The sequence below is a fragment of the Anomalospiza imberbis genome, chromosome 9 (genome assembly GCF_031753505.1).
Source record: "Anomalospiza imberbis isolate Cuckoo-Finch-1a 21T00152 chromosome 9, ASM3175350v1, whole genome shotgun sequence".
NCBI classification, from domain to species: Eukaryota; Metazoa; Chordata; class Aves; order Passeriformes; family Viduidae; genus Anomalospiza; species Anomalospiza imberbis.
This window is the reverse complement of record NC_089689.1, coordinates 13297059-13320118: the sequence shown is the minus strand read 5'-3', so window position 1 is coordinate 13320118 and position 23060 is coordinate 13297059. Positions and strand designations below refer to the sequence as shown.

Below are 23060 nucleotides of genomic sequence, written 5' to 3'. Positions count from 1 at the left end.
AGGAGTCTGTGCCCAGCAATTTTGTCTAAAGGTGTCTCAGTGCTCTGTTTAACACCATCCCTAACTAAAGCTCCATTCTGTCAGTCTTTTCAAGGGTTGCAAAGGGAACTTTAAAGTAGAAAAACGGACCTGTAGCACTTTAAACCTTATCTAGCATCTTAGTAGCATTTTTATAAAACCCAGGCAGGATAACGTTCTCACTCAGGTCTTGTGAAAACAATATACTGCTTTTACAAAAAGAATCAACATGAAAGAATTCAATGCAAGAATTTCTTGTTTCATGGAAGGCTTTAGTGTGTTAAACATAAAGTATCCCTCCTGGTACTCAAAAATTTGATCCAGTGGTACATTCTAAGTTTGTAATTTCTATTAAAATGTGCAACAATTGTAAATACTATCTAAATCTTCAGCTCAAGTCCTAAATTACAATAAATCGCTGTTCCCATTATCTATAAACAACGCACATTTATTTAACAGAATAATGCATAACTATTGCTTTCCAAGAAGTTGAATAGACTGTTATTGTTTATAACAGATGATCATGCTAACACTTTAATTTGATGCATTTTATTGTAAAATTAACTTGGATGCCAGACTGTATGATAAACCATTAAGAAAAAAACTCAGGGAGAAGGAACAAAAGAAGTATCAAATATGAATGGTTTAAGTAGTGCCAAACTTGCATGAAAAAAACTTGATTAAAAAAAATCAAATCATTCCAATAGCTATATTGAACCCCTAAAGCAATTTAGGAATTTGTTTCTTACAGACAATTAATCACATGCAGGCATTCCAGATGAGAACTATTGATTGCCCTTTTCCAAACTAGTGGCATTCAGACAGGAGACAGACAAATGCCCTGAGCAAGAGGAAGCATCTTCCTGCCTCTGTCTAGCATAGCTTTTAATCGTTCTTTACTAATGTGCATGACATTTTGCTGTTAATCTTTGGCAGAGTTCTTGTTCTTTTTTTTTTTTTTTTTCTTTGAGCTATACATAGGCAGGATATATTTTTCATTACCTTCACTCCAAGATCCTTCATAAGCTCGGCTTCAAAATTCACTACATCATATGGCAAACGGAACTGGGGGATTTCAGACATACTAAAACAAATAAAGATGCTTGTAACTACTAGGAAAATATTATTTTAAAATTTATTATTATTATTATTATTATTTGCTAAAATACTTATAATATACCTTTGTTAATTTTGACATATGCAAATGGAAATGTGCTGAAATGTGACTCTTGACTTTTTTAATTGTTAGAGTGACAAAAAAGCATTATTCATTCAATGCTAAAAATATAGGCCATAAAGGCAGTACCTTGAGGCCAACTCTGCCCATTCTTGTAGGTGACTTATCAACATATGTTATGTTTGAGTTCTAAAGGACTTCAGCTCCATTCCTTTTGTTCACTAGAATACGTAACACTAAGCTTAGGATACCCATTTAAAAAAAGACCTTGTGGTTACTGAAAGCAAAGTGACAAAGCAATCTTTCATTAAGTTATCCAATACGAGAATATCAAATTTCTCATACAATTTTTTAAAAGTGGTACATATGCTATTTTGAGCTAGGGTATTTAAAACTGTACCTCCATTTCTACTTCATAAATTTTTAATTACTTTTCAGGATGGACAAACACTTTATCAGCTGTTGATTTCATGTCTGTTTTTTGACTCAATGTTTATTAACTGGCATTTTTTCCTCCTGGGGAAGATTAGAAATGACATCTTCAAGTTCCGAGAATCACAGAAGGGGAAAACTGCAGTGCCAGTTTATATCTACTGATACAGATCTAATAGATATATATATTTATCGCCAGTGAAATGACATCTATATATGCCAGTTCTAAATTCCTACTGTAAAACATGTTGCAGATAAACACAATGAAGTTAAATTTTAGATACTTTTGTTCAATGAAGATAAAAACCTAAACATGCAGAAAAGTAAAGGCTTCTCCCCAGAAACTTCTAAGCTTCCAACGGTCTAATCTGTTTTCAAATTAATGAATCTGTAATATCCATAACAAAGCAGAGGCACAAGAGAGTCACTGCAGTTTATTTTACATATTGATATTGACCATACCATCTTTAGCAGCCAACTTTGACAGGCCAGAAGAGTTTTATTTCTTTTAAGTTGCATCAACTTTATTTATATTGGTAAGAAACTGCTGTTCTTCCTTATTTCTAATATTGCCCTTTCTACACCTTTCTTGACCAATGTGCAATGAGAAGTGTTGTAAATATCAGATATAATGAATGTGTCAATACAACTTTCAGAGGTCATGCTAAATAAAGGTGTCTGAGGCAGAAACTAATGTATCAATATGATTCTGCAACAGAGATTCAATAAAGAAATCTAATCAAAAAAAAAAAAAAAAAAGGAAAGTTCTATTTTCCAGGCCACCTATGTATTTGTTGGAGGCCTGACGTTTCCACAACATGCTCCCAGAACACCACTGGTTGTGTTACATCACTGTCAGAATTTGAAAACACTTTTTTTTGCTCTTATTAAACACTTAGTTTTATGCTGTGAGGTATACCCACATGCATGCATATTAACTATGAAAATAGGCTTTTTATGAAAGTCAACTATACATCAAGAATTCTGATGCAATTTCTTTCAGCAGCAGCAGCAGATGGTCTCTGACTCTGCAATGGAGAGAAAGAGGGGAAAAGGAAATGGGGCAGAGACGGAGGAGGGATGCAGTGGATGCAAAGTGTCCCACAAATTCACATCGACCTCAAATTTGACCCAAGTCAGAGGTGCCTGGACCAGTGCTTGGTGTTTCTCAGTGACCTCAAATTTCTGCTGCTCAAGGGACAACTCTCTGGCCTAGTGAGAGAAGTATTTCGGTACATTATAAAACAGTGGCACAGAGAGGAGCAAAAGAGTAAAGTTTATTCATGATCTCTAAGCAAGAGCATGGTGCGCTCATGCCTACTCTACTATAAAGCATAAATTTTACACAACTGGTGAAATGTAGGAAAACCTGCCCATAAATATGAAAAATCCAGACACGTTCAGAGAAGCACAGATTTATGTTAAATTTAAATATCCCACCACAGGAATTGCAATCACTAGACACCTTTCTAGCATCACAATATTATGAAAAATAGCTATGATACAAGAAACATCCTAATTAAAAACAATTGGAAAAAAAGTTAGGAAGGCAAAAACACTGCCATTATAAACAGTTGGTTCCAAATACAAAATTTATTTGGTCTTCTTAGCAATTTGCAATAGTTTATGAAGTCTTTAAAGCACACCCATCAATAACCTAAATTTGTTAAAAGTTATGCTGCAAAGACTTAGAAATGCAATAATGGATGACTGCTGCCACAGGCCAGCCCCCCTTCTGTTTCAAGGTTAAAATAAGGACAAAAGGAATTGATGCCCTTAAACCACACATGAGCATTTCTACAGTGAATGGAAGTAAAATTTGACCTTGATTGATACATGTTAAGACTCAAAAGAAAGAAATACATTTTAAAATACACTCCTTGACCATTAAGGATACTAACAGAACAGGCAAAACTCTGTGTAAGGCTTTTTGCATTAGGAGAAACAACAGGCAAAACATTATTTTAAATTCAAGTTAAACCATGAAGAACTTAAGATCACACTGCTTCAAATACACAAGCACGTACTAAGCAACTGTAGCATTGTACTACAGCACTGAAGCAGCTGCAGGAAGTCCTGCACTGTATTGCCAGGTCCAACCTGTTACCAAAAAGAGCCTTTTTGTTAAAAACCTCTTATTAATTCTGACTATTTTACAGCAACAAAGCTGATTTTAATCTGGTATTTATGATAACTTGTGCTACTGAACAGGTAAATAGGTATTTCACATACTATATTTGCAATCCTTTATGGTAACTAGTTCAAGTAAAACAGCTTCACAGTTAAATGCCTATGGATTAACACCTTGGTAATTAGGTAGAATAATTCTGAACCTCACTGGGAAAAATGCAAGTAATCAGTTCAACTTCTCCAGAACCAATTCTCTTCTTGCAGAGCACTGAATAAGTATTTGACATTATGACATTATGGATCAATTTCATTAACCGTGTCAACTCTATTGATCTCAGTGATGCTGCATTAAGAAATGTAAGTGCATCACCCTTCTTTGTCTCTCTGTTTCATTACAATTTTTATTTTTTAAACACATTGTGCAAGGGCATTTTGTACTCTTGCACATCTTACACTGTAGAATTTAATTTTGATTTTGAATGGCTTGGTATCCACTACTCAGTGTCTGAATAATCTCATACACAGGGATTCCAACAAAGCTACTAGATTTGATCACAACCATTACTGCAGTGGCAAAAACAAATTTTCTAGTGTAGAGGATTACATGCAAAAACTGGCCAAGGGTTTACCATATAGGAAAACTGCAAAAACGTACCTTCCTTTATGTATTTGTAACTTTTTGAAGATTGAATTGTAGGGGGGTTATTTCACCCACATGCCATGGTCCACTGATGGCTGATTGCCACTGTCACCTTTTTTTGCACAAGGTAATCCAGGAAAGCGTGCTAAACCTAAAACACTCCCTGAAATTACTATCTGTCTAAAGCATTTTAAACTTTCTTTCACTAGGGCTACAGGTACTTAATCTTGTTTTAGAAGTTCTGGATAAGGGACAATGGTTCCTGACACAATTTTCTAATATGTTAATTTGATAATAACAATTGCACCCTGGAATTTAACAGGTCATACAAAGAGAATATAGGAGATAGCCACCAGATTTTCAGTTTAAACTTGCCTGTAACTGTACCTTTTTTAACATGAATGATCAATTATTTAAATAAAAAGTGACTTTTACAAATTTTAAATTTTCTATTCTCTTTCTTTGCTAAAAGTCAAGTGATCACATATAAACTAAGTGTGTACAACATTTTTCGCTATGCTTTCTACAATAATTGGAAACAGTGCTTTGTTGTCATTGTTTTATTACCTTAAGCCCCCAAGGTACTCCTGCTTTTCAAAGATGGTGATGTTTGAATAGCCCAGTCGAGCCAAAAAGGAAGCACAACTTAAACTTGCAGGTCCTGCACCAAGAAGAGCTATCTTCACCTGATATGCTTCAGGCATATCTTCTAGAGGAGGTAAGGAAGGGTTTCTGATCTGAGGAATATTCATGGCTTTGAAAACCTGAAAAGCAACACAATCAACAGGTTAAACACTTTGCATTCCCTCCTTAAATTTTATTATGACTGAGATGATGGAAGCTTCTGCTAGTGCTGTCCCATAGCTGTTATATTATAGCAAACTCACAGAGGTTTCCAAATGACATGATCTGTGCATTTGTGAGGGATGTTGTATTAGCAGGGTTTGGTCCTTCTATGGGTCTTTTTGTTTTAAAAATCTCTGAAGTCAGATTTTTCACTACTGTAAATTTTACAGAGAAGACAGATCCAGACTACCAGTAACAGAATAGGAATGCAAAGTCAGCCAGATGGTAGAGAATCTCTGCAATGCCAAAAATTTCCCTGCAAACAAATTATTCTTACTAGTAGAAAAATACCTCTGCAAGTAATGCAAAAGATTATAGTGCCTGTAAAGGGGTTTTGCTTCCTCAAGACAACATGCATGATCCTGGAAAAATCACTTATAGCTTGAATTTTAGAGATGGTAGGTGACAAACCTTAGGTGAGGTGGGTTTGAAATGTTTTTTAGGAACCACAGTTAGTCTTCAGTGCTATATTTTCATTGGTAACCCATGCTTTAGATGCCTTCTCTTAGATATTTTTTATAGGACTTTATTTCAGTTTCTTACCTATTTTATTTAATTTGTTGTCCACTTTTTAAATGGGTTTCCAAAAACTGTAGATGCATCTGAAAGTTAGACTGTTCTCCCTATGCCCCAATTATTCATTCACCTGCATAATGGTGATGATCTGCTCCAATCTGTCCTGACTATTAAAAATACTTAGGAACAATCTCTGCCGACTGTTGTGCATTTCTACAGAATCCAATGCAATGGGCTGCTAACCTGGTTGTAATGTCACACAAGTGTGCAGATTTGCATTAAATCAGTTCTATACTCAGATATACAGGTAAGAGGCAAAGGCAGAAATATTCTGCATTGCCCAAACTAGATTTCACTTTCCTCTGCACTTACATAAATTTTAGGGAAAGGAATTGAGTCTCTATCTTGTATGATCTACAAAAGGAAAAATAAAAGACTTACAGCCTTAGAGGCTAATAAACATTAGAAGCATGGAAGAGCACAAGTACATCTTCTTTTTACATTAGGCATTAAGGGAAAAATGTTTAACCCAAGCAGTATATAATTGTAGCAGACAAAAGAATTAAAGAATGCATTGCATGGGGATTCTCAGTCATATAACAAACACCATCAATGTAGCATCTCAAAAACTACCAGGAGACCACACTTTTCCCCACCTACTTCAATGCAGAGCTGTGTTCCCTAAGTACTAACTAGTCCTCTAAAACACATACACTGACATTTGTCTTAATAAATATCATATTTAAACTATTTAGAAGCTTACCAACAGATTTTACTTTCCTTAGAACTCAAGAAGCAAAGGGTTTTCAAGTTGGGCAATTCCACTCATGATTAGAAGTTTTCATTTATATTTTGAATCAATGTTAATTTTCTTCATATGCACTTGAGCACTCATGCTAGGTAAACCAATGATTAGTTCCTTCCTTCTCTAAAATTTCTGTGTCAAACTCCCCCAGTCTTTGTAAATTGACACAGAGGTTTAACAAACTGCATGAAGCAAGAGACAGATAATTGTTTTAAAGAAAGAATCATTTAAACCTGACAATTCATACAATATGGGAAAGTTTAATGTGGTTATTAATGGATTTCACAGGCTGAAAAGCTCATATTGTACTGTGAAACTAGATTATGATAACCCAAATGCAATGATATTTCTAAAATGTCTGCTTTGTTATATTCATAAGAAATTGTTTGAATTATAGCAAATTTTCATTAGTCTCATATAGTTGCTTAAGAAGGCTATTTAGTAACAAAAATTATATAACTTGCATATTTAATGTGCATATTGAACACTCTGAATATGCATATGCTTAACAAATTTACTACTAAATTTACTTTATTGTTAACATAACTATTTTTATATGTATTATTGAATAGTCATACCCATCAAATAAATGTTACACTGAAGTTCCACATTACTGTAGTGCAGTGTTAAGCTTCAGAAACCAAGCACTCATGCAGAAAATCCTAGGAGTTCAGGCTGAATGGTCAACTTTAATTCTGCCTATTTGCAAACAGGGTAAAACTGTCTTTATGCAGCACAGCCAGCTTGTGTGGCAGTATCTTGCCATCTGGAATTCAGTGGCAGTTTTGCATATTAAGACTGGCAGAGTAACTGTGTGAAAATAGCAAACTGCTTTAATGCATTTCAAAGGATTTTTACTCACCTCATGCTGAAGTTTCCCTATACTGTAAGTCACTTAATTAAATATCACTGAATTCCTCTGTATAAATCCTTTGGTGGCTAGAGATGAGTAACTGGCAAGCAAGTGTTCAGTGGCACATTACATTCAACTGTCCTTTCTGCTTCTATTCTCTTCAGAATATGTTCGGGATGCAGGTAAAATTTAATACTATCACACTTCTTTCCATTTTTCCTTCAAAAACATTATTTCTTTCCTTTGTTTTGCAGGGCTTTTTAACCAAGACCCATTCAGGAAAATGTGACTAAATGTTGAATTTTGAAGCAGAGTCTCTCAGTGAAAAGCCTCAGTCATCATCCTCAAGTCTGCCTTTCCTTCTGGCTCTCTCTCATACACAGACAAAGGAGATTAGATAGATTAATAACAGACATTAATAACATTAGGCATTTATTCTTCAACTTTTTATCAAATATGACACAATTATCATTACTTCACTGTCTAGGGCCAATTCAAATTAAACCCACATTGATTCTGTCCACTTCTTATGCCTTATGACCATTAGAGCCCTCCAACAGGATATCCCAGCTTATAAAACATGGAGACTTAGTCCACAAGTGAGATCCAATTTGACCAAACCAAAACAGGCAATCTATTCTGCTAAGTTCCAACAACTGAAAAAAATTCTCTCTTGATTTACACGTTTGTAATATATCATAGTTGTCCTATCTGCATCACTTCATTGTGTGTAAAGGTGTGAGTGCACTTGCTCAATGCTCTCTACAGCATGGTTCTCTATAGTAGGAAATTCAACAGTTTGTTGTATTCTCTATTGCAAATAAAGCATCCTTTAACTGCAAAGGGGTCATGTTCCAAAACATTCGATGAAGAGCATAATTCCAAAATATATAAAAATAATGCAAAACACGAGTTCGTATTCAGGTTCCACAAAATGTCCCACTTGAGCAAACTACAATGGTTTCAATTGCTGAGCAACTGATTCCAGTTTAAATTTCCTGGAAAGTTTTAGCCACGTCATTTTAGCTGCTTTTGAGAATGCAGATAGGAAAAAGCTTCTTTCACTAAGGCAGTGAGATACCAAACAGTTACTGATATAAACATTAGAATCTAGCTGGGATTAATTTTAGTGTGAAATGTATCAGTATACACTGAATTGTTATCACATTTTACTAGTGCACAGACAGCAAAATAAAGGCAACGAAATCAGGAACATTTAGGAACTGGTTTTACTAGTTTCACATTTTTGCACTGGTTTCCATGGCTATTTCTCTGTAGGCTGGTTTACATTAATATGGGGCAGTTGAATATTTAAAGAAGAAAATCATATTCTGCACATATTTTAATGCAAAATAAAGCAAATTGCGTGCACAGTAACCTTCTTGAAGTTGTCAAATTACATGATTACCCAATTAATTCCATTTAATTGCAGTGGATATCACAGGATGTTACATGAAGTGTTTTTTCCACAGACATGTGCTAGTTATGAAACCTTTTTGATCTTCCCTCCACAATTTAAGAGCTAAAATTGCAATACTTCAAATTTTTATGGAAATAGGTGAGTGCTTACAAAACTAGGCCCCAAAACATCTTATTAAAGACTTTTTAAACCTCCATTATTCTAGTCCTAAGATATACCATGGATCTAGGACATTGCAGAGTCCAAATCGCAACATTTCATGAATCCCACCACTAAATGGACTTAGCAACATTCATGCAAATGCCTTAAAAACCAAAAAAATGCTTACTATCTGTAAAACAAGCTGTAGGGAAGTTTATGTAACTTGCCAAAATATCAGGAAATCTTTCAGCATTGGCCAGAAAAATCAGAAGTCCTCAGATTCATCCTCTAAACTATTGTAGAAAACAAATTTGTATTGTAGAAACAACACCATCCCCTTCAGCCATGCCTGAAATTTTATTTATTATTATCATGGATTTCAACATGACTTAAGAGACATAATTACCTAAAAAAAAAAATTAAAATTAATACTGACAAACAAAGGGCTTTTTCTATTTGTCCTACTGTCTTAGCTCTCCAGAACAAACCTCCTCTTGCAGATGCAGCTCGCGTATGTGTGCCCAGCCTGGTATCTCAAGGCCATCCTACTGCACCTTCTCCTCACAGCTGCACTGATCGGAGTTGGCAATTTGCAACTCAAAGAGGAACCTAAGCCCAAGGGCACAGAGTGCCACTCCTTGGCAATCCCTCAGGTAAAACATTTCTCCCTTGACTGTGGTGGGCTGGGGGAGAAGGGAGGTTCAGCACTCAGGTCCCTCACCAGAACACTCTCTTCCAGCCCAGGTACTCTGCTGAGCTGTCCCTAGGTGAGCAGAAGGTAAGCTCATACAATCCCTCTTTTCAGAAAAACACATATCAAATTCCCTTTTCCAATTTCTTTCTGGTGCAGCAGCAGTCAGAATTTATCTGCAAAGAGGAACAAATCACCACAACTGTAACTGGCACAAGAGCCACAGTACTAAACGACCTTGTGTTTATACCTAGTACGCAGAGATTAAAATAATACATTTTCTATTCAGCTTGTGCTGCACCATTCAGAATGATTAAACAGAAACAGAAGAGAACATTTAGAATCAATAAAGTCTATCCAAAAACATAATAATTTGAGGGTTTCTTACTAATATGACAGCAGATAAGGTAATAGACCTCGCTTCCTTTTCACTACAAGCTTGCAAACTTGTACTTGAGTAACCAGTGATTTTAGTTCATTTTGGGACTGACAGCCATATACCTCATGGTTATATGTATTGTCACTGCAATCTCAGTATATTTTCACTGAACTTGTGTTCAAGAAATGGATGTTTCCTGATTCTGAAGTACTTGGGCAAAGGAGACAGATAAAGGCATTAATATAATTTTGACCTGTGCAAGCAGCAGGTGTAACCTGAGCTTGACACTCGTCATTTATAATAGTGAGATTTACTCCATGTTATTCTCTAGATGCAACAGTTACCATGGTAACTGCATCCCAGTACACACATTCTACATCTCAAACACAAATGGACATTTCCCTTTCTCCACTTAAACATTTAATTGTTGGAATTCACATTTTCTCAGGCTGGATTACAATTCACTTTGAGAATGAGCCAAACATAGTTACAAAACTATGAAAGGGCAGAAGGAAAAAGCAGGCGGCATAAGGTGCCATTTTTTTTTTTTACTGTTCTACCGTATGCAAGACAAATATTTTACAATTAGGGAGCTTTATCTGCAGTATGAACAGATGATCAGTCATTGTTCAGAAGCACAAACGGGCACACGTCATACCCATATATTTTCCATTTTAAATCCACATTCCTGCTTTACTGCAATTTTATCTACTATCTCAGCTAGCAGTTGTGCCCTTTTATTATTGTTCACTCTTGTAATGCATCAAGTGTATGATCCTCAGACTAATTCCAAGGGAAAAAAAAGCCTAAAACTGGCTTAATACACAATGGAGTTTTCAGTAAATAAGCCCCTGTGGGACAAATATTACACCATGCATGAGAATCACCATGCAGCTCTCATTAGGACTAACACATGTTGCATGCCTAAATCACACATTTTGCTAAGTTACTTGTACAGGTAGAGCTGTGAACACACTATCTGGGCCAATTCTTGTATGAATAGTAGTACCTTACCATTTTCTTCAATATTATAATCTATATTTTTATAATTATTGTTACTTGGAAGCATTCATACCATTAAATTTTTTTCAACTATACCTACTTTCACAGTAAAATTTAATTGAAAAGTAAAAAAGTTTTAATGGCAAAAGTGACTGCCTATTATAACTAATTAAGAATGCTACAATACATACAAATTAAACAGCAGTAAACCTAAAGGTTATTAGCAATAATTTTTTTCTTTTACATTTTTTATATATTAGATATATAGAAATGTAGATACTTAGAAAATACTAAAGATAATAAAATTTTTTGAAACATTCTTTTTGCTGGACTGCCATATAGAACTATATAACAATTTTATCTGTTAGAGCTTCTGGAACAAACACAATTTTAAACAAACTTTTTAAATATTGAAAACTATTCATCCTCTGCAGTTTTCATATCAATTCTTATGCTAGCACTAGGTTTTTTTTAAATAGATTTCTAAATATTTTTGAAGAAAAATGGCAGATATTTAGCATTATCTATCAAGTCATAATTCCTCTCTCTTAATCATAGAATAAGGGCTAAAAGAAAACACAAATCAAATTATAACAGCTATTACTTGCATTTGGTTCCTAAACAGTAATATTTCACCATTGTCTTTATGATCTACTTGCCAACTGTTTAAGCTTTTTTGTTTGGTCGGTTAGTTTCGGGTTTCTATCTCTGGTTTTGTAGGGGGTTTAAGGAAAGAAGAAGTCTTTTGCTTTGTAACAAATATTAGCTTTTTATATATACAGAATAAAGGCCACTAGAAGAAAAGCCCACCTATTGAACATAAACATAGAACTAATACAGTTCAGTGTCTGGAGGAGAGGAGGGGAGAGGGAGAGGGGGAAGGGGAAGGAACAGGAACAGGAACAGGAACAGGAACAGCTAGCAGAAAAGTTTATTAGGTTCTCCAGAAGATTTACAAATCTCCTGGAGAGAAGAAAGGAGGAATACAAACAGATGGAAGTAGAACAGCATGTATTTACTTAGGTTTGGAAAAACAGGACAATAAAAAGAAAAAATCATCTGAAGTTTATCCTTTATCTCAAAGCCAGCACAAACACATATTAATTCTGCTATAGAATCTACTCTATGCCCAGAACAATTCTACATCTCCTTAATATGAACTTACAGATACAGCTGCGCATGATCTTTTCCCCTATGCAGCCTACTTGAGCAACATCCACAATTTCACCTGAAATAAATCTTTCATTATAAAAGAAATTGTCTCAGCTACCAGTATGTCTAAAGAACCGTCTTGTTCACAAATAATGTCCCTTATATTCCTATAATGTACTGTATTATTAAAGCATTTCTAAGCATTTGAGTGTGCTGTAAGAAAAAGGATAGCTATTCTAGCTTTCTATGCTTTAATTTTATTAGTATCAACTTTTTTTGAAAAAAATCATTAAAAGGTAACCACAGACAATACTCAATAGTACACACAAAGAATTTAAGACATTTGCAAGTCCTACCTACCTCAGTAGCAAACTGCTGTAATCCACCAATATTAATTGGTCCTTCCTCAGTGGCATACAAATTGCAGCCACCAACACAGAGATCTGATGTTGGACACACCATTCCGCATGTCAGGCCAAGTGGATTGTCAGAAAGAATCATTTTGGCAGCTCCATAGTAGTTCTGAAGGAAAAAGAGAAAAGAAGAAGAAATAAAGACGACCGTCACATACCAATGAAGCAAAAATTCAAACCTTCAAGAGAGAATTTTATAGTAGAATAATATATAAGCATATATGTTAAATAACACTGACATTATTTAAATGTATTAATACATTACACAAAATTCCATCAAAGACACCGAGAAGAAAGTCAGTAAAAACTGTGTGTTATGCAAAGGTAAGCTTTAGCTTTTTAGCTTGCAAAGTGGTTAAAAGCATCTTCAGTCTGAAGTGGTTGCAGGATTTTTAGTAGCTTAACAATTTTACCTTCAAAAACTACAATTGCTGCATTATGTACTTGAAAATATTCTCTCAATTTCTAGGTCAATTGGGCAGTAGCTGAGTTGCAACCCTTGTTACAGGTATGACCAGAAAGTGCCAGTTACATTACCAGTTCTTTACAGCTCAGGAATGAAAAGCTTATTTTACACATCTGTGCACACCATCTCTGTGGATAGTCCTGTCCTTCACACCACACCAGTAGTGCCAATTTTCCCAGACACATGATGAGAAGACTTTCCATGTAGCCACCTGCAGATATTGCACTACTGAATTCCTTTTGATCTCTTTTTTCTCAACACATAGTGATCAGGGCAAACACTTATTCTCCTGTTTCCTTAAATCATAAACCAGGGAACTAATTAAAGATGTTACCTACAATTCACAACTTCAAAGATTCTCAATATTCAGTGGACTTCAGAAAAGGAATTGTCACCAGCTATAAGAGAAGTAGCAAGGATTCTTTCTATACTAAAACTCTAAGGAATGGACTTTAGCAAGTTCCCAGTGTCTGATTCCATGAGAAAACAACCTCTGGTGGCTTTTTTCAGCTCTATAATTGTCTTAAGAGGAAGAATCAGAGGAAATGCCAGGAGTGACCTGAAGTGTCACTTAAAGGGAGATAATTACTGCTGGCAGTTCTGTACCTACATTAATGAAATCATATTGTAACTAAAGCAAACTTTTTACATACTGCATTTTCTTATTTGTTGTCTGTATAGAAGTGTAGTTAATAATAGAGTGTAATTCTTAATTTAACTATGTTTCCCACCTCCTCTAAAAGTCCCACCAAGTCCATGAAGATGGGTTAAATCTAGAGTTACCTTTTAAGACCAGAAGACAATATAGTACCCTTAGAACGAGCACATGGCTGAGGTTCCAGAAAAGTTTCTTTAGTGAGAAATTAATGCTGGGATCTCATTTCGGCTTTCTACACACTAGAAGTAACTGAGAGGCTAAAAAACAGTATATCACCTCCCTCTTCCACCACCTTTTCTATATTCCAGTCCTCAATAATCACAGTCAGTAAGAAACTGTTTTTTTATAGCAGGTACCTTCACTTATCCTGTCCTGTACCAGGACAGCTGACCCAAAACAGAGAGAGGATGTTCAAGCACTGTGAAGTACTTGGTCATAGCAGACCCTGTGTGCAATGCCTGGGACTTTCTGTCAAGTAGGATAATGCATACAGAAGTGTTTATTCAAAGCAAATACTTTGTCATACAGAGTAAGAATCCACTTAGGAATAAAAAGAGCAGTGTCAAGATCTGACAATTTAACCAACAATGGGTAACAAGAATTTGGTTTGGAAGGTTCAAATTCACTACAGGCATATTATTAGACTGAGCATGCAATTCTCTACAGTTAAACCAGATCATACAGACACATACAGAGATTACCAAGAAAATGCCAACATTTGAGAAATATATTTGCAAACATAACTGGACTCCTTGTTTACAGTTGCTGGTCTACTGCAGACCATGAGCCTCTGTCCATCACCTGGAAACACAAACCAGCTGCCTAGGTGTACTTTCATGGGATTTCTTTAGACAGTATTAAATCCCACTGAAATTCTAATCCTGTCTGAACAGGCAACCCCTTTATACAACTGTTCTGAAGAACCTTCAGCTATTTCCCCTGCGGTGACATTTTATTATCCCCAATTCTCATTTGTTCCAATGTAAAGGAGTATTAGTTAAAATGGAATTTTAACAGTATCAGCAAACAGTTTTGCTCTTCCAGATTATTATACTGTTTTGATATCAGAGATTATTAGGGATGCTTAAAAAAACCTGTAAAGACACTGCAAGCTCAATTTGGCAGCAAATTACAGAAGTCCAGTTATATTGGAAATGTCACTGACACAAATTTGCAGACAGCAGAGGTGAAAATCAATGCAGGAGACCCACATCTTTCCGAAGCAGCAATGAGACCAGCCTAGTTACCCTGCAGCATCTTAAGTGGCATTAGATGCCTGTTCCTCAGGCAATTACATCTAGCCATTCCTTTCTTCTACTCTAAAGGAATAATTACAAATTAGCGCTGGTTATTTTTCTCACTAACTGAAAGACAAAATGGTTTTCAATGAACTTTTGTTCTCTTTTATGTTTCACTCATATTAGACTTACAGTTTTCCTTCCTGTGTTGTCCAGTATCATTACATTTATTATCTCCAACTCTGGTTCAATGGAAACAAAGTGCATTTCCATTTAAGCAACTTCATTAAGGATTTTCTACATTTTTCAGCTTTGTAATTAAAATCTATATACAGACCTAGTTATTATGACAAGAAAGCAAAGCTGTTAAATATTCCTTTCTTAAAATTAATTTTCTTATATATATAAAGTATATTCTCACACTTGACCTGTGCAAATACAATGCCAACACAGTTGGCACGTCTTACTTCTTTTGAAAGCTCAAACCAAACTTTGAGCACAGCTCTGCTACAGATAGACAGGGCACAAGTGACTTCAGAGAGAAAGGCCCAGGGTCAATACGGGTACAGGACCAAGATCACAGTTTGTTAAGGGGATATGTAAGGAAATCTGTCTCAGAACACCATAGCAGAGTTTGGTAAGAAGGCCAGCTGCTGCTGAACTGTTACTTTGGGAGAAACATGATTGAGTATATGAAGGTAGAGACCTGCTTTGGGAAGTTTTGAGATATTGCTGTCATGATCATGAGTTCCTGCAGCTGGCACTAGCAGTGGTAGCACCTGAGAAAAAAGGAACTGCATTCTCTTCAAATAAGAGTATCAAAAACTATATAGTACACATTGCCATGCTAAATATTAAGACCTTAAAAAAATTCTATCAATCAGCATACATCTTCTAGTCTTAGCACCTAAAATAATTTTCATGATAAATTAGAAGACAGTCACATTTGAGAACAGCAGGGCAAGGCTTCTGCACTGCTTCACTAGTGTGTTCCAACTGTGCTAAAGTGGTCACCTCTAGAGATGAAATGGAAGCACAGGTTCAGACTGAACTTGGTTTCATGGTCTGCCAAAACGCAATTACTCTGTGCTAATTTTCCCATAGGTAATCTTACAACATTCTCTCAGAAGAGCCACAGTTCACTTATTCTCCTCTTCTACCTTCCTGAAGATCAGTGTAAGCACTGTTCCCATTGCCACTGTTCCTGCTCTCTGCCAGTGAAAGGATATTGCCATGTGCTGCTACCACAACTGTGCAGTGGCTCGAGAGCAAGTCCACCTGCAAAGCTCCTGCCTGCCAGGGCACAGGGCAGTGTGGAGGCTGGGCTCTGGGCAGGGCTTCATGAGCCTGGCTCTGAGTTGCTTCATCTCTTTGTCCTTCTATTCTAGATAATCATTTATCTTATCTTTACTGTGCAATTATCTAACATACCAAAAATGAGAAAAATGTTTTACAATACTTGACAAACCTGACAGATAATGCAGTAGGTCTAGTAAGTTACACTCAGTGGTGTTATGCAGACTGTGTTACAAAACTACAAAGCACGGTATGACAGTAATAAATGAGAGTTTGTAGTATGTGTATAGTATCTTAAATGTTTAGTTACACAAATATATTTTGCTTATGCAGCTTTATCCTTTTTAAGCTGAAAACATGTATTAATGATCATTATATTTATCAATGACATTACAAGCAAAATATTCATAGAATATTCACATTTAAAAAAATATTTATCACTTCATTTCACAAAACTAGTGCGTATCAGGCTGCACATAAAATAGACATGCAGAGATGCAGACCTGGCAGGCTGGTAACTATGCACATGCTGTACATGAGAAAGGATCAAAATTAAACGGAGGCTGGCTTCATTAAAATGACACAGTTACTTCAGTGCATGGAATAATGCAAGCTACCTTAACAGCTTGGAGTAATTTTTGTAGATGTTTAAATAATAAGATGACTCAGTTGGCCAGTTTCTTACAGACGTCACAGAGGAAGCAAGTCTAAAACTAGAATGTTTCTGAATTTTTTAATGAGATAAATGTCTGCTCCTGCCTTTGTTCATAGAATTTTTTTCCTGTGCATTTCCATGGAAATAAATTAAACTAACTGGATAAGATGTTTTGTGGTTTCCTACATCAAAATGTCAATAAATACTACATTGCTAACATAGGGAACAAAAAGAAGCCTTAAACAGATATCAATAATCAGAGGAAAACAGGCAGAAGAGGATCTCCACATGTATCATTTGGAGGCATTATATAATTTGCATGCAAATTAGACTGTTCTTTACTTGAAAAAAAATCTATTAAAACACACAGGATCAATACTGAGAGACCAGAAGAAATTGCATTTACTATCAGGAAATGCTTATAGCATCCTTTCTTTCACTACAATTCAAGAGCTTTTTAAATAAATTCATTATGCATCAGGGTGTTTTGATATTGTAGTTTTCTAAAAAAACTGAAGAATATGCGTTATTATGCTTTATGTAATAAAAATTAATACACTGACTTCATCAGAACTTGGAGACAGTGTGAATACTTTAAAAGGAAGCAAGAAAACAGTCAAATTCTTTTTCATCTGGATTTAAATTTAAAAAAGGGAGACATAGCAAAATATATGGAAAAAAATCACTACCTCCTATTCTAGCTCATGTTTTGCAATAGCTTTAAAATTTACTCAAGATGTATTGGATTAAAACATTTCCACAGACCGAAGAGTCACTTTTTAAAGTACGTTGTTATATAAGGAACATTTTTCACACTGACACACACCAATTCAAATATAACAAGAAACGCCCTCAGTCTGTCAGCCCCCCCAAATATCTTCCAAAGAAGAATGAACAAAACATAACAGCAACTTATCAAATCCTACATATTCTATATTATAATGCTGATGATTTTTAATCAATCCAGAAATCTTTCACATCATTTGACTTGTGTCATCATAACAGGACTGTAATTTCACACAGTGTCACTATCTTTTTATGAAAAAGAACGGAAGAAATATCTTGTACTGTCATTTTGTCCTTTGTAGTCTAGAATGTGAGAGATTCCTTAATTGACATAGTGTCATCGCAAAAGTCTTTTCTACATAATTACACTACGGCGACTGAAACCAGCTGTCAGCCATTCCATTACACTAAGTACAAACAGACATCTCAAGAAAAGTCACTGTTTCATGTGCATCAATTTAACATCATTCCTAATTTTTCTTTTAAATTATTTTTTTCCTTACTATTTTATTTAGTGACCTGAAATATATTACGATTAACAGAGAAAGCTGAATAAAACAGCACTTTCGAAAAACCTGGGCCCTCAAAGAAGTATTTAAAGATTGTGATTATTATCTGTTTATAATTATTACCAATAACCTAGCAGCTGACTTCCACAATCCTTCATTGCATTAACAGTACCCCACTACAGCATTTTACATATGAACTGTGACTCGACATTCCCTACAGTCTTTGCAATGGTATATAGATGTCTTTTGTTAATTTAGTCAGAGTTCCTCTGGCACAGAAAAAACCCCAACATTCTGTTTTTCTCACCTGTCATAATCCTATGTCTCTCAACACCCTTTCTCTGTGGCAATTCTTTCTCTTCATTTATTTTCTCTTAGCAATTCCACAACTTTTTGCATCTTGTTTTCCTCTGTCTACACACATTTAATTTTTCTTATTTCTAGTGTATGACCACAAACACGTTTTCCTTTACTCCCTCAATCTCCCAAACTTCAGATTTACTCTTATCCCTTAGTGTCCTTCTCTATCTTCCAGTTTGTTCCCTCTCTGATTTCTCCTTTGAAAATACAGAATTTCATTCTTGAAAATCCCACACGAATTTTCTTTGGTTTCATTTAAACTGAAAGATTCCTCTGAAATCCTAAAACTTTCCCCTGTGTTCCACAAATTTCTCTGTCCTGTTCCTAACATCAATTTCTCCCTCCTCCATTTGCCTCCCAGTGTTCTGCACAGCCCAGGGACAACCTTTTACCTTTTATCCAGAGGGCAGCATGGCTTTGCTGATTTTGGGGATTGGGTTGTTTTTTGAGTTTGTTTTCCAATGTGGGATTTTTATTTGGTTTGGGATTTTTTGGGGGCCACTGGGTTCTTTGCTGTTATTCTTTTTCTAATGTTGTCCTCCATACAGTCTGTTAAAAAGAGTTGATGTGTCAGTGCAAACCAGCTTATCTTTATTTTTAAGGGATATGGGAGAAGATTGTCTTTCTGAACACAGAAAAAACTGTAGAGTCAATGTCAGGAATCATTGTAATAATGCATGGTTTGAAATAAAATTGTGAGAGCTAGTCACAGAGGGCTACAGCAACAAATGAGTTCTATGAGTACAGATAACAAAAAAGATACTTCTGTACCCCCAGTTCTTCATTACAGACTGAGACTGTAAAGGCTGAGTCACTCATTCCTTCTGCCTGTGCTGTGTAACAAAAGTCAATATCCCTGTGAGCACCAACAGTTGTTTTTCAATGCTACTACTCAAACCATAAAGGCGTCTGATAACAAAGGGCTCCAAGACTCTCTCACTGAGCAGTTCAAAGGTAAAGCATGCGAGGAGCTGCTGCTTTCTACAGGGCCGCTTCTCTGGCATGGTTTTGCTGAATAGGAGAAAAGCTGCACACCCTACAAGTGTTCAGGCTAAGAGATGCTTCTGGGAAATTGTAGGATTTTCTGCTGCTGTAAAACATTTGCTTGTGCCAGTCCAAAAGGGTGACAAGTGCTAAAGCTCCATTTTACAAATTCCTTCTTGCTTTGACATAGCAACACAGGGAAAGGAGGGCATAAAATCCTAAAATCATTCCTGGTACTACTTCAGGGCTGAGGGGCAAAGCTTCTCCTGCAGCAGCTGAACACATTTGGACTTTCTTTAGTGCATTTTTTTTTTCTTTTTAAAGAAATAAACAACTAAGACAGCACTTGTTCATTATAACGCAAGGAATACAGGTTTTGCAATGTGGTGGTATTTAAAGAGGACAGCTGGAAGACAGAATTCTTGTTTGTCATCTCCTGATGTTTGGAAACAAAAATAGTAACGTGTGCCTGGTGAATCTGAAGTCTGATCTCTGAGAGACACAATTGCAAGCAGTCTTTATGAACTGAGAAACACGAACTGGGAAGACACAATGGAATAAATTGTACCTTTATAAAGTGGAGTTGTAATCCAGTTTGTATGGAAAAAGAGAATGGAAGTTGTGGCCTAAACTCTACTGAGTTACAGCAGCTAACACAATACAGCATAAGTGACATCCTTGCTCTCAAGGAGGCTCAAGGCTCATTGAGTCTGGCAATTCAATTACCCTCCCAACCCAGGAACAACCCTCCTCCCTTGTCCCTCTTCTACTGCAGAGCTCAGGTCTAATGGCAGAACAGCCAGAGCAGCTACATTGTACATGGCCTGTAAATATCTAAAAACCCTCAGGCTTAAGAGAACAAGAATCTCTGACCCCTTATGATTGCTATAGCCATTTCCCAACAAAACAAACCACATACAATAGTGCTTTTTAATACCTGACAAAGTTATTCATTTTCAGTTTACTGCTGTCTAAGTAGCCTATATTAATAATTAATCATGTTTAAATAAATACCTGTGTGAAATACTGCTTACACAAAGATAAGGACAGGGAATTTATTGAACACAATCTTCTCTAAACAAGTAGAAGGGTAACTAGCTGAAGCAAGTTTCTCAAGTGGGTGATGAGAGATTCAGACACAGATCTTCAATAAGTCTAGCAAAAGTGCCCAATTCCTTGAATCTATTGGCCTCAAACACCTGAATGTTCTATGTTTCACCTATTTATTTCTTCTAGAAGCTCTCATACATATTTATAAGGTTTTGGATTAGAAGTGGAAGTTTATTTGTAAGATGAAAACAGCAAAAACAAATTTATCATATTGAAAACAATATTCAATGACATGCAAAATATCCTTGATCATCTTAAGCAAGAACTTCAGTGACAATAATACAGAAATTTTCATTAAGCTGAATATTCAGACTGCTGAATGATAATATCTAACTTATTATTTCAATAGAAGTTCAGCAAAATGCATAACAAAGTGAAAAATTACTTTCTGGTTCCATTAAAAACTATCAAAATTATAAATTAAACATTTTAGTGTTCAAAAGCACAGTATCCTTGTCCTCAATCTGCTCTAAAAGCTTATGGTGCAGGTACCACCACAGCAGCAGAATGAAAGAGAGCAGAGGACACCACAGAAGCAGCCATGGTAGCAGGGTCTTACACAAATTCTACAAAGTCATGATTTCAGGTGAATCATTTTAACTTTTGGTACCCCCTCTCAATTTCCACCTTGTACCTTTGACAGAAAGCAAGGAGTTTCAAAAGGCAGTACTGTAAAAACAGCAGTACATACCTACAACTATAAAAAGTTTCCATTAATAAAGTAAACCATAGGAATTTCCTGTAATTTCTCTAAATAAAGAGATATTTTATAGCAAAGGTATCACAAATAAATACATCAAAAGGAAAATTCAATCCAGCAGACTGCAGCCATCAAGTCAAGGCTGGGTTCCCTCTGCACTGTTAGTTTCCTTAGGTTGCTTGGGATATGAATTACAGGAGGCACAGCCAGTGACATGGAGGCTACAAATACAGAATCATAGACTGGTTTGGGTTGGAAGGGGACTTTAAAGATCATCTAGTTCCAAACCTCCTGCCATGGGCATGCAGGACTCTCTAGCCTTGTTTCTCAGCCCATTAATTCAGCCACTTGCTAAGCATGTCCCCCTGAGGGCTTTATTAACTTCTGATTTTGGGAGGTTTATTCTTTTGGTTTGGTTTTCTGGCTATTTAGTTTTAAAATCAGCATTAGAGCTGTTGAGAAAAATGCTTCCATAATCATGCCATGTAAGATTTCTTCTTATATGGTAAGGAGAGAAAGAAGAGCATAAGACTTATGTAAACTCACACCTCAAACTTGAATAAACAGAAGCAGTGCTGATTTAGGCATGCACTTTTCCATCCTGACATTCTGAACAGCAGAAACCAAATATCCAACTTTTCAAAGCTTCCTGTGTGTGAATGTTTCCTGCTGCTTACACAACAACCAGACATAACCATGAGGTAAAAGTAGTTACTAAAGCTGTGTTACACCTTTTATCATAAGTTTTAGAGTGGATACAGAAGCTATTGACAGGCAGGGATAGGGTCCAAAAAAAAACATGCTGTGAATACATTTCAGTAATCTAAGATACTTTGGGTTCTCCACAGAGAAAGTTGTATCTACTGAAAGAATAGTAGTAAGCTGCAATTATTTTCTAGACCAAGATATTCTGATAAAACACTGAGTGATCAGGTCACCTGCTCAGGGCAAAGCCAGTATCTTACCACTCATCTGCAGCTTCCAGGAGGAATCCAAGGTCATCATCAAACAACCCAAATTCTGTAGGGTTGATCCACCTCCCTGACCATCTGACAGATTAAATCTGGTCTATTAGAATCAGTAAGCATGTACTCATTGGCTTCAGCAAGGCAAAGACTACTTCAAACTTTCAAGGCATTTTACTAATATTATTCCAGTATAGCATTGCCAAAACGTAACTCTCAAAGCTCTGCAACAAGTTTCTGTAACAGAAACACAGAAATTCAAAATTAATCTGCCTTTAAAATAACTTACCCTTTCCATCAAGTTACAAAGGGGTATCATAATTTAGAGGCTGTCAGAATCTAAAAGAGCAACCAAATTTATTGTATCAGGATGCTGCTGGTGTTAGTTCTTTTTCTGACATCCTCTGTTGCAGGCTTCAATCCGTCTCCCTTGGTTGCTTATTCCCAGCTTTCTATTTTGATAACTAGGCCCCTTTTCTTTCCTCAACAACATATCACCCTATCCTACCTAAAGCAGCATAATGAATCGTCCATAAGAAAAGACCATCCTGGTAAAATACTTCCATAAAATTTGCTTTAGGTTTCCTAAACAAACTACAGCACTATGATCACAGAATCACACAGCATCACAGGAACTAGGTTGGAAGAGACCTTCAAGATCATCAAGTCCAACCCATGCCCAAACACCTCAACTAAACCATGGCATTGAGTGCCACAT

At 36.0% G+C, this 23060-nt stretch overlaps 1 protein-coding gene across 6 annotated transcripts in view; it reads right to left on the bottom strand.

Annotated features, from left to right (window-relative positions):
* Positions 1–23060, bottom strand: part of DPYD (dihydropyrimidine dehydrogenase) — a 340814-nt gene that overhangs the window by 221938 nt on the left and 95816 nt on the right. For 4 of the 6 annotated variants that reach the window (XM_068199754.1, XM_068199757.1, XM_068199755.1 and 1 more), the window contains exons 5-7: positions 12563–12724; positions 4965–5161; positions 1021–1102 (exon numbers count right to left, since the gene is read on the bottom strand). In XM_068199754.1, coding sequence (XP_068055855.1) covers positions 1021–1102; positions 4965–5161; positions 12563–12724 — 441 coding nt within the window. Of the gene's footprint in view, positions 1–1020; positions 1103–1657; positions 2656–4964; positions 5162–9718; positions 9846–12562; positions 12725–23060 lie in introns of those variants that run through there. The other 2 variants (XM_068199759.1, XM_068199760.1) reach the window with 2 other exon arrangements.